The sequence below is a fragment of the Gopherus flavomarginatus genome, chromosome 11, assembly GCF_025201925.1.
Source record: "Gopherus flavomarginatus isolate rGopFla2 chromosome 11, rGopFla2.mat.asm, whole genome shotgun sequence".
Taxonomy (NCBI): Eukaryota; Metazoa; Chordata; order Testudines; family Testudinidae; genus Gopherus; species Gopherus flavomarginatus.
The window spans coordinates 6,053,750-6,065,233 of NC_066627.1; the positions used below are offsets into that span (position 1 = coordinate 6,053,750).

General features: G+C 54.3%; 1 protein-coding gene across 2 annotated transcripts in view; it reads right to left on the minus strand.

Annotated features, from left to right (window-relative positions):
* The window catches only part of SLC12A6 (solute carrier family 12 member 6), a 25,154-nt gene extending 16,105 nt beyond the window's left edge, over positions 1 to 9,049 (minus strand). For both annotated transcript variants that reach the window (XM_050918443.1, XM_050918442.1), the window contains exons 1-2: positions 8,934 to 9,049; positions 6,618 to 7,738 (exon numbers count right to left, since the gene is read on the minus strand). In XM_050918443.1, the coding sequence (XP_050774400.1) occupies positions 6,618 to 6,891 (274 nt within the window). In that variant the 5' untranslated portion in view covers positions 6,892 to 7,738; positions 8,934 to 9,049. The remainder of the gene's footprint in view (positions 1 to 6,617; positions 7,739 to 8,933) is intronic.
* Positions 9,050 to 11,484: the final 2,435 nt, after the last annotated feature.

Consider the following 11,484-nt stretch of genomic DNA (forward strand, 5'->3'; position numbering starts at 1 on the left):
CCAGGGGAAGGAGCCAGGCCAGCAGTGACTCCTCTGTGCAAGCCCAGAGCAGGGGCAGATACAGCGAGAGCTTCCCCCAATGTGCACCCTCTCCCAGGAGCACCCCCTCTAGGTCGACAGGGGAGGCCAGTATCTGTGCCAAAAGTGAGTGCAAACCCAGTGCTCCAGCTACTGAGCGTAACTGATTATTGATTAGGAACCACAGGGAACAAGGCAGAAAGGAAAGGGTTAAGCACATGGGTGTGGGAGAGGAAGGGGGGGGTGTTTGCCATCTAATGAGGTTCTCAGGCAATCCAGCTTCACGGGCATGGAGGGATATAAAAACACTGCTGGGATCACTGAGATGCAGCCACCTCTGGAGCGGGGCAGCTGGGTAACAGCTACACAGCAACGCTGCACCAGGATCGCTCACCCAGTGCTAAGATTCTACAGATTCTGAGGTGTGAACTGACAGCTACATAACAATTGCATAGCGAAACTGCACACAAATGGCTTGCCTGGGACTGAGATGCGGCTATCTCTGGGGTGGGAACGGTTGGGTAACAGCCAAACAGCACTGCCATGTAGGTTTGGGACAGACAGTGAAGGAGGGTGCCATGTGGCTTGGACCAGGACAGAATCAGCAGAGCTTGAATGTGCCAGGAAACTGGGGTTCGCTCCCTCTCTCTTGGTGGCCGGGGCTGTTTAGAGTCTGAGCAAACATAGCACCCCCCCTTTAACTACCCCCAGCACCCCCACTATGACAGGATCCCCTATCCCCATCGTCAGCTGCATCAATCCCCAAGCGGACAGTCACGCCGCAGATCCCTTCCCAAAAACTGCCTGTCCAGATCCACACTGGACTCAAATGCACACCAGTCCTGTACAGGGTAACAGCACAGGGCATTCCCGCGGCCCGTTTGCTGTCAGGGTCTCCGGGCATGATCCAAATCCATGGAAAGGTTTCACTCAGATTGGAGGGCTCAGGATCAGACCCTGTAGCACATTCCACAGTCCCCCCCCCACCCCAGCCTCATACAGCAGAGAAAGTGAGGCCCAGGGCAGGGGAAGAACCAGCACAGAAAACACGCAGCTATGAAAAGGAAGAACCCAGGAGTCCTGGTTCCCCTGATTTCTAATCCACTAGACCCCACTTCCCTTCCAGTGGTGGGAACAAAACCCAGAAGTCCTGGCTCCCAGTGCCCCCCTGCTCTAACCACTGGAGCGTACTTCCTTCACTAATCAGTAGCGGAGCTGTGGTTGGTGTTTAACTGAAGATCACGGGACAGGTTAGGAAGAGCCCAGGGGAGGCTGCTATGATTGTTGAGGAAGGCAGGCTGGGAAGGCTGCTTGGATCTGGGGGGCAATCAGGAGGGAGGGGACAATAAAGAGATACTGCCCCCCCATACCGCCCCATGAACCCTCCCCCCGAGACAGAGGGGGCAGCCCAGGTAGCGGAGGAGCAGCCAAGAGACAGAGGCAGGTAAAGCAGATTAATATGGCATGTTTACATGACAGCTCACCTGATACCATGATCTCTCTGGGCATCCAGATGCCAGCCCTGTTGGCTCCTTCCTGGGACCCTTCTTCCACACCACCCTCCTCCTCCTCATCCACCTTGGTAACAGTGAAGTGAGGCATTTTCTGGACTAACTTTTCCCCCAGCACCAGCAAAGAAAGGGACTGGAAGCGCCGGGATCAGGTGACTGGCAGCTCCAGGGGAAGAGGCGGGACAGTGTGTGTGTGTGGGGGGGGGGAACACACCCTCCCCTCCTGTGTGTGTATTACTGGCACTAAGAGGATTAACTGCTCCACCTACAACTGCTTCCACTCTCCCGCTGAACTGTAGCAGGCAACATGGGAGAGGCAGGGACCAGCACGGGCACAGAGCTGTGATGCAGCCAGCTCTGGGTAAGAGCCCCACAGCTACTGTCTGGATGGAGAGGTCTGTGGCCACCTGAGCTGTAGCATGGCTTTCAGAGAGGCAGGATGGAATCAGATCAGGACTCCTGGGTTCTGTCGCCAGCTCTGGAAAAGAGTAGAGTCTAGTGGGTTAGAGCAGGGGGGCTGGGAGCCAGGACTCCTGGGTTCCCCCTTGCTCCGGGAGAGGAGTGGGGCTAGTGGATTACAGCAGGAGAGGTGAAGTTGGGCAAACTCCAGCACATGGTGGCCTTTTCCCTACATACCCCACCCTCTCTATTTATACCATGAAGGAGCAAAGATTAGGGGAAAGGTCTGAATCAGTTTAGGAAATGCCTAAATGGGGAACTCCAGGCCACGGTGAATGACAAACGCCGAGTTGGACCCACACCACTTCCCACTCCAGAATGGGGTTAGCCACACACCCTTGCCCTGAAATGACCCCTTAAGCAAGCACAGGAGAGCCCTGGCACAGTGGCCCCTTCAGTTCTCTGTTGAGGCTTCCCACCCCCTGCACTGGCTCAGGTGAATAAGTTACCTTTGCAAACTGCTTTGAGATGATCAGGGAAAAGGGATTAGGGACAGAGCAACGTAGGGCTTGTCTACACTACAAAATGAAGTCGACTTACATTAAGTGGACATACAGCCTCCGCAGTATTTAAAGCAGTGGTTCACATCCTCACCAGGGGCGCTTCCACTGATTGAAATGGGACATGGCTGGATATTGACAGCTGGAGCCCAGCAACCCTGGGGCAGACAGCCCCAACTGTAGGCATGGGGCTCGCAGATGCCCCTCCCCCAGCTGTTAGGCGGATGCCGGGCTCACAGCTGGGCCACCCCCCACCCTGGCACTGACAGCCCCAACTGTGAGCCCACAGGGGGCTCAACTGCACAGCAGGGAGCCCACCAGCCGTGAAATTGACATTATTGTCAGTTTCATGGCTGCTATTATTTCAAATTCTGGCATGGGCTCTGGACGTCAGCCTGTGGGGAGCTCACAGCTGGAGTCCCCTCCCACCTGAGCTGACAGAGGGAGATGGAAAGGAAATGGAAAGTAAAAGCTGCATCAATTTCACTGCTGGTAGGCTCCCTGCTGTGAAACAGACACAGGTGCAGGCTCACAGCTCTGGCTGCCAGCCTGGGGGTAGCCTCCGCTGTGACCCCCACTGCTGGGGCTGATAGCTGGAGCCCCCCTGCTGCCACCCCGTGAGAGACTGAGGGAGGGGGCCAGGATCATGGTCTCCTTCCCCACCCCTCCAATCCCTCACAGGGAGGCAGCAGGGCTGGAGGTTGCTAACAGTTGTCAGCCCAGCTTGGGGCCGACAGCCAACGTAAATAACACAGTGTCTACACAGACACTGCGTCATCCTTACTACATTGACATAAGCCCTGTGCCTCTCGTGGAGGTAGAGTTATTACGTCGGTGTAGTGGGCTTGCTTATTTCAGCAGAAACACCATTGTAGTGTAGACACAGACATGATTAGGTAGACGTAAGCTGCCTTACGTACACCTAACTATGTAGTGTAGACCTGGCCTCGGTTCTCTTATTAGAGACAATTCATGTTCCCCTGGTCAGGTATCTTAAGTTTATTTCTGCTGCCGTCAACAGGCCAAGCTACACATTACACCACAGCATATGTTCAAGTGGAACAGTCAGGGGGGCTGCAGGTTAGGATTGAGGGGCACCAGAAAACTACTGGGTTGGTGAAAGACAAGGGCTGGGGCAGCAGGTGCTGTGGGGTCAGTACTGAGGGGCACCAGCAGAGGTGGGGGAGCCCAGGGATAGGATAGCAAGGGGCTGAGAGTCAGGACTGAGGGGCACTAGCAGAGCTGAGCAACAGTGAGATGCCAGGGCTGGGATAGCTGTAGGTCAGGATTGAGGGGCACCAGCATAGCTGTGCAGAGTGAGAGGCCAGCAGCTAGGGCTGGGATAGTTGTGGGCTGGGAGTAATTTTGCTTACAACCTCTAGTCCTGACTCAGAGCCCCACCTCTTGTTCCAGTTATGCCCTTTCAGTTCCTCCTCTGCTGCTCTCTGCTCCAGCCGTGCACGCCCACACAGCTGTGTGATGCCTAGAACAGAGGGGGCCTGAGGTCACATACTATGGGGCAGAACTGAAGTCACCCCCCTGGGGGTTTCTCTTCGGCTGCCACAGATTCAGGACTGGTTCCAGGCTCCGCTCCCCCTGCAGTCAATCCAGAGTCACCCCTGACTGCAGTGGAGACCTGACTCCATTTTGTTCGCAGCACAGAAAGGACACACATCCATCTAGCTCGGACAGAGGAATCAATGGATAGGGAGGGCCAGAGAGCCAGCTGTGAGCATCTGGGATGGGAGTGGGGAGATCAGGACCTAGCCCCCAGCACACAGGGAGCCCAGGACAGCACTCCACCCCCACCCTCACAGGCTGCGAGCTCTCCCAGCCCTATGACTGTTTGAGGAACAGAGAACAGGCGTAGGCGGGTGCTGCAAAGGGCCATTTGTCATGGGATGATGGGAAGGAGAGAGCTGCATGAGACAGGGACTGTGGGTGAAACAAACAAGTGGGGAGACAGCTCAGCAGGGAGGGCAGCAGGCATTCACGTCGGTGGGTCAAGCGGCCCCCATGCACAAGTGTGCATTGAACAGCAGCAGAGCGCTACACGCATGCGTGGGTGTGTAAGATCACATAAGATCTATGCACCTGTCTCTGTGCATGCATGAGCCGCTGTTGAAAACAAGTCAACCTCATGCACATGCGTGAGCTTGTACATCTGTGTCTTTGTGCATGTACTGAAAAATCAAGGAAGTTGAGTGAGAACACGGACAGATAGACACACACATCCCAGCCTTGGGGCCACATCAGGTCATGCAGCAACCTTCTCCCCAGTCCCCATCCACTCTCTCTGCCCAAGGACAAAGGACGTCTGGAAAAGCACAGCCAGCCTCTCTCGGGAGATAAACAGCTGAGGTGCTGGGGACATTAAGTCCCCGAGGCGCAAGCTGTCTGCTCGATCTGTCCTCCTGCTGCAGGCCTGCCACACACACACACACACACACACACACATACACGCTCTCCAGTTCCTGCTGTGCCTGTTTTGCTGCTTCACTGGGCTTCAGCCCTCTGATGGCAACAAAAGGGCCCCCTTTGAGGAACACTGCGGCCTTGATGTCTTGTAAAACGTCTATGACATTACCAGAGTAATGTCCCGCAAGTGATCCCACAGACGGGACGGGGAGCACAGGACCGTCCCAGGTGCTCCAGTGGTGAAGGCTCATAGGCACGTGAGTATGAACTGGACAATATCCATAAACCAGCTCTCCCTTCCTGATCCCAGGCTGATCAGCTTTGCCCCAGAGCACGGCCATCCATGAGCCCCTTATGACAAGAGGGAGATGAACACACCTGGTGTCAGGGTGAACTCACAATTGTACACTCATGTTCACTGCAAGAGCTGGGAATGAACCCAGCATCTCAGAAAATCCCAGCTCTAAAGAGTCACTTCTGCCTCCTTTAAATCTCTCCTTGCAATATCAATCCAATCCAAAGTCCTCCTTCATTTCCTGTCCTAAACTCTTGGGAGCTGTTAAAGCAGCAGCCATGCTCCACACCAGAAGCAGCTGCATCTCAGCACTGTGCATCATTATTAGGCACTGTTACACAGCTGCTTCACCCCAGAAGTCGACGCATTTCAGTGCTGGGTGAGCAATCCCTGCGCACAGATCCTATGAGGCAAACATGGCATTTATGTGCACGTACTGCAGACAACAGCATTATCAGGCCTGTAACACAACCCACGCTGGGAGGCCCCGAGAGGAGCCGTGACTCTGAATCAGTGGTGACCGAAGCCCCAATATCAAGTTCTAGGACTTATCTCTCATCTGAGTCTGCACGAAAAAGGGAATCAACAGGATTAAAGGGAAGTTCAATTCGCCCGAGTCATTTCCGCTGAGCCTTGCTCAGCATTTCCCATGCAGGAAAGAGGCTGAAGAAATAAGGATACTGGCTGAGTCAGTGATAGCAATAGAGTCAACACACTATAACCCTCTGTGAAAACACCACCCCATCCAGCCACACCTATCTTAGAGCTGGCAACCAAGACATCTCACCCCCAAAATGGAAGATGGAAGTGTGTTCCCATTTGTTGTTAGCAAGTGGAAAGACCAAAGCATTTAGGAGGCACCTGATCGGCAGCGACAGAGAACTGACAAGACAACTGCACCTGGTGATGCACTAGCCACCATAAACCGGCCTACCCCACTGCAGCCATGAATTATTGTGGAGTCATCCATAACTGATCCCCCTCCATCTACATCTCCAATGCACCCATGAGTCATCCCTCTCTAATGCAGCTGAAAGAGGTCTCCTTCCATCTCCAGTACACCCAGCAGTTGCAATGCTCTTATCTGTTGGCCAGTTTGCAGCTGCACAAGTTGAGTGTGTCATCTCCAATGCACCCATAAAGTTTCTTTCTCCACTTCCAATGCACCCATAAGTTGCAGTGGATGCATCCAGCATCCCCTGGAGAGGTCCTGCTCTAGCACCAATGCAAAAAAACTGTCCACCTCCATTGCATCCATGTCTCTCACCACGCTCCCACGAGATGTCCACCTCCAGTGCACTCAGGTCTCCATCCACCCTCCCACACCAGCCAAACCACCACAGTGGTAGCCACATCAACATTGGTGACTTCCCAGCTTCTCGTGCTAATGCACATAACCAGCCGTGTACCACCTACCTTCTGCCACGTCATGGGGGTTGGACGTCCTGTCGCTAGCCGGCTCACCCGCAAGAGTGGCCACCGAGGTGGTGGCCCCTGAGAAATCACTCATGCCCTCACTGCGGCTTGTCTCAGGGACACTCTCCCGGGAGCTGAAGCGGACCCGGGAGCTGGAGCGGGAGCTGAGGTCTGGACTGGTGTCAGATAGGCCTGGGATGTCATCGATTTTTGTAGGAGTCACCATGAACCGGACAGAAGCCATTTTGGTAGGAGACCGTTGGTGTTGGTGCATGCGCACGTGGAGAAATCTAATAACCTCCTGGGGAAGCTTTAAATTCTAATAATCCAGAAACAACAACAAATAGAAGGGAAACAATAATTTAGGAGGGTAATGAAATGAGTGGGGTAACAGCAGGCTCCACCCCCAAGTGGATTCATGTCTAGGGTGGATTCTCAGCCGTCTGGTGCGATGTGGTGCCCAGCCATCCAGTGGTTATCAAGTGAGTTTTCCACAGGTGTGGCTAAAGGTGCAGCATGGGAGCTGACCCATGGTTTACCGTGCAAATATTTCACAGCTGTCTGGTTTAGTCAATGATTTGTTTGTTGGAGGCCCTAGCCCAAAGCTTTGGCATGCAGACAATCCTTGGAGAAGTGCACTGCAGGGCCAGTATGTGCAAGGAGAATGTCTCACAAGTCCTGGGGCAAGCACTTGTTTGCAAATATTCTGCAGGGAAGGTGGTTCGAGGAAGGGGTCTGTTGGTTATGGAAATGAGACAGTGCAAGGAGGCAAAAGAATTTTACAGTGTCCTAGTGCAACAATGGAGGCAGAAGAGAACAAGAGATCCAGGTGTGAGGAGGAGAATGACCCACCGGTTTCTGGTGAAATGTGCAAGGAGAGCAAGTATCCTAAAGAGTTCTGCTGCAAATATCCCTCGTGATCCTGGTGCAACAAGGTGAAATAGCTCAAGGGTCCTGGTGCAGGATGGCAGCTATTCTACACGGTTCTGGTACAAGGAGGTGGAGTATCCTAGTCCAAGGAGATGATTATTGCACAGAGTCCTGGTGCAAGGACATATGAAACTATTCCTTGAGGTCCTGGTAGGGTTTGCTGCAAAAACGTACAACTTTTCAACAGGGTCCTGGAGTGAGAAGACAACTATTAAATGTCAGCCTAGTGCAAGGACACATAATAGCACAAGGCAATAGGGCTATTCCAGAGGATCCTAGGGCAAGGGCCCACAAACTCCCTACAGGATCCTGACGAAACTCACGTAAAGGCATGCAGTCGTGCAAGGGTGAGAAAATCCCACATGTGAAGCCCCCATATAGTCCACATACAGGGGATATAATTATGCAAGGGCATACATATCACCAATGCGTCAATGAGGCAAGGGCGTGCAAACCCACTGCAGGACAGGGACGATAGCGCAAGACCCCCTGTGTGTTGGGGCAGCGATAGAGCAGGGAATATACAAAATCCTAGGGAATGGGATGATTGTGCTCAATCCCCAAAGAGGAGGAATGATGGTGCAAGGAATGTTTAAAACCCTTATGAATAAATCACTGGTGCAAGGGTATTCATAAACTCTGTAAAGAAAATAATGGTGCAAGGGATGTGGGTCACTCAAGTCACTATTGGAAAGGTTGTGTGAGCCCCATAAGTGGAACCAATGATGCAGAAGACAGGCAAGCCTCCTGTGAACAGGTGCCAGGGCATGCAGAAGTCCCACGGGGATGGGGGGGGACCCAGTGGTGCAAGAGGTCCATAGTGTGAGGGTGCGCAAAACCCCTGTGAGGGAGCAATGGGGTAAGGGATGCACAAACCACGTGGGGGAACCGGTGGTGCAAGGGGTATGTAAGAACTCCCTGTGCAAATCATTGATGCAAAAGCTGCACAAGAGCCCTGTGAGGGGGGATATGGTGCAAGTGGCATATAAGCCACATATGGGGAAGTGATCGTGCAAGGGGTGTGCAAGGACTCCACACTCAGGTCATTGGTGCAAGGAGCATGCAAAAGCCTTGTGAGGGAGCAATGGTGCAATGGGTGCACAAATCACATATGGGGAACTGATGGTGCAAATGACGTGTGAGAGCCCCATGTTGGTGCAATGGGGGAGGCATGCAAGAATCTGACCAGGTCAGTCGTGCAAGGGGTGTACAAGACCTCCCCCGAGGGGGGGCGATGGTGTGAGGAGGGGAGGAGACCCACACTGCCCACTTGTTTATGGGGGACTCACACTGCGCGTGCGCAGCAGCCCCCCGCCCCGCGGCGCCCCCTCGCCCGAAAGCGCGGGAAAACCCCCGGGTAGCCGTTAGGGACCGTTAGTTGTTTACCTGTGGCGCGCGCCGGCTTCTGCTCCCCAGCGTTCCACAGAGTCCCCGCGCGCCGAGGCTGCGGCTGCAGCTCGCGCTGTCAGCTGCCGGCTTTAGAGGAGGAGGGGGTGGTTCGGAGGAAGCGCGTTTCCCCCGCCCCTTTCTCAGCACATGCGCAGACCCGAAGAGCTCGGGCTAATACCGGGCCTCAGTCTAGTTCCTTATGAGCGGGGTCAGAGGTCATGAGTGGAGGGGGGGGACACCACAGCGCGGGGACTGCTGGGAATCGTAGTTTTCTGAAGCGAGGGGGGCGAACTAGCGGCAATGACAAATGTGCAAGGGGAAAATGTGGGGGAGGGGATTGGGGTCAGGATGAATGGGGGGGGCAAATGTTGGGGGGCATTTGGAAGCACAGCAAGGGGCGAATTCTGGGGGGGGCATTACAAGGGCAAATGTGGGGGGAAGCTATTTGAGGCATCAGGGGCTGGGGCAAATTAGAGGGAGCACTGGAGGGACAAGGAAAGGCAGATCAGGAGGGCGGGTGTCTGGGAGCGAGGGGCAGAGGGAGAGATGGGGTAACCGTGCAGAAGGGGCTATTTGGGGGACAGAGGAGGGGAAGGGAGCTGGCAGTCTCTGGGGGTGTGGGGGGAGGGGAAGGTAGTTGGGGGTCACCACAACTTCCTGCCTCCAGCCTGACAGGGTTTTGGTGCAATGGGGGGGCCATGCCAGAGCCTGTGACCAGGTCAGTCGTGCATGGGGTGTACAAGACCTCCCCCGAGGGCAGGGCAATGGTGTGCAGAGGTGTCCCATGAGGGCCCCCAGGCTGAGCCCCTTCCCACTCATGCCAGGGATGGATGCTGCCCTCACTCCTCTCCTGGCAGGAGCCGGACTGGCACAGCCCGCAGGGCCACTGACACGCCGCCTCCACTGCTGGTGCTCACCAAGGGGCCCGAGGCATTGAACTCGCCAACAGCTCAGCTGGCCATCGAAGGCTGTCCTGGGACGCTGTGCAAGGCCCTGCAGGGAGCACAGCTCCTGCCAGCCCTGATCCTCCCCACCACACACAGCTCTGCCTTGTCCCACTCCTGACCCACAGATCCCTGTAATTTCCCCACCGCAGCTCTGCTGGTGCCACTCACTGTCCCAGCCCTCGGCTTTCCCCCACAGCTCCGCAGCCTTCTGGTGCCACGTATGGTGCCGGGACCCAGGTGCTGCCCCTTTATCCTCTGCCAAGCCCTGGGCCCCTCGATGCTGCCTGTGAAGTGGGCAGAGCTGGCCCAGGGCCAGATGGAGCATGTGGGATGTGTCCAGTTGCGTTCCCTGCACTGGGAAGAGGAGCGGGGTCTCCTGCCCAGCTCAGGGGGCTGGGAGCCAGGACTCCTAGTTCTCTCCTCATATGTGTTCGCTTACTCCATCTTGTGCCCTGCCATACATTAATCTGTGTCACAGCAACCCCGGACTTGTTTTCAAACACTGCTACTGCCCGATTGGCGCTCTGCCCAAAATGCGCAACTCCATTTATGCCAGGCAGATGCTGCCCCCTGCAGGATGCTGGGGGACATCATTCCCCAAGAGGTGTTGGGCATGGAGATGAAGTTACTTGTCTCTCCACAATTTAAATAAGCCCAGTCAGAGAGCCCATCCAAACCGCTCCTCAGCCTCCCCTCCCAGCAGGCCTGTAGCCTTCCCCATAGATCCCCCCCATTAGTGTTCCCACAGTCCAGCCACCTCACCCCAGCCCCTTTACCCTGCCAATACCTCTCCCATTTCAAATTTGCTTGCACGTGCTGCCAGTCTCTCTAATCATTAAGGCCAAGATCAGCAATTCCTACAGAGGGTGATCGTCTAGTACAGTGGTTCTCAACCAGGGGTACATGTACACCTGGCGGTACACAGAGGTCTTCCAGGGGGTACATCAACTCATCTAGATATTTGCCTCATTTTACAAGAGACTACATAAAAAGCACTAGTGAAGTCAGTACAAACTAAAATTTCATACAGACAATGACTTGTTCATACTGCTCTACATACTATACACTGAAATGTAAGTACAATATTTATATTCCGAATGATTTTACAATGATATGGTAAAAATGAAGAAGTCAGCAATTAGTCAGTAAGAGTGAGCTACGACACTCTTGTATTTTATGTATGTTTTTATAAGTAGTTTTCAAGTGAGGTGTAGCTTGCAGGGTATGCAAGACAAATCAGACTACTCTCCAAAGCAGTCCGAAAACCACTGGTCTAGTCCTACCAGTGACGCAGGTAGAATTAATTCCTGCTTGACCTGGAGCACATCTGCTCTGAAAATCAACCCTGTCTCCCCATAAAGCTCGCCAGAGACGGAAAGTCAGCTCCTCTGGCCCACATCCTCCCCTGCAGGCCCACCCATAGCTCATCACAGCAGAGATCCCTTAGCATGAAACTAACCGGCCAGGCATCGCCACTAGGCAGGTTTATTAGGAATTATTTTGGGAGTGTTCCCAAACCTGTGTTACCTGAGAGGCCAGACTAGACCACCTCTTCTGGCCTTGAAATCTAGGGATCTACGATCAAAACCTGACAGATCATG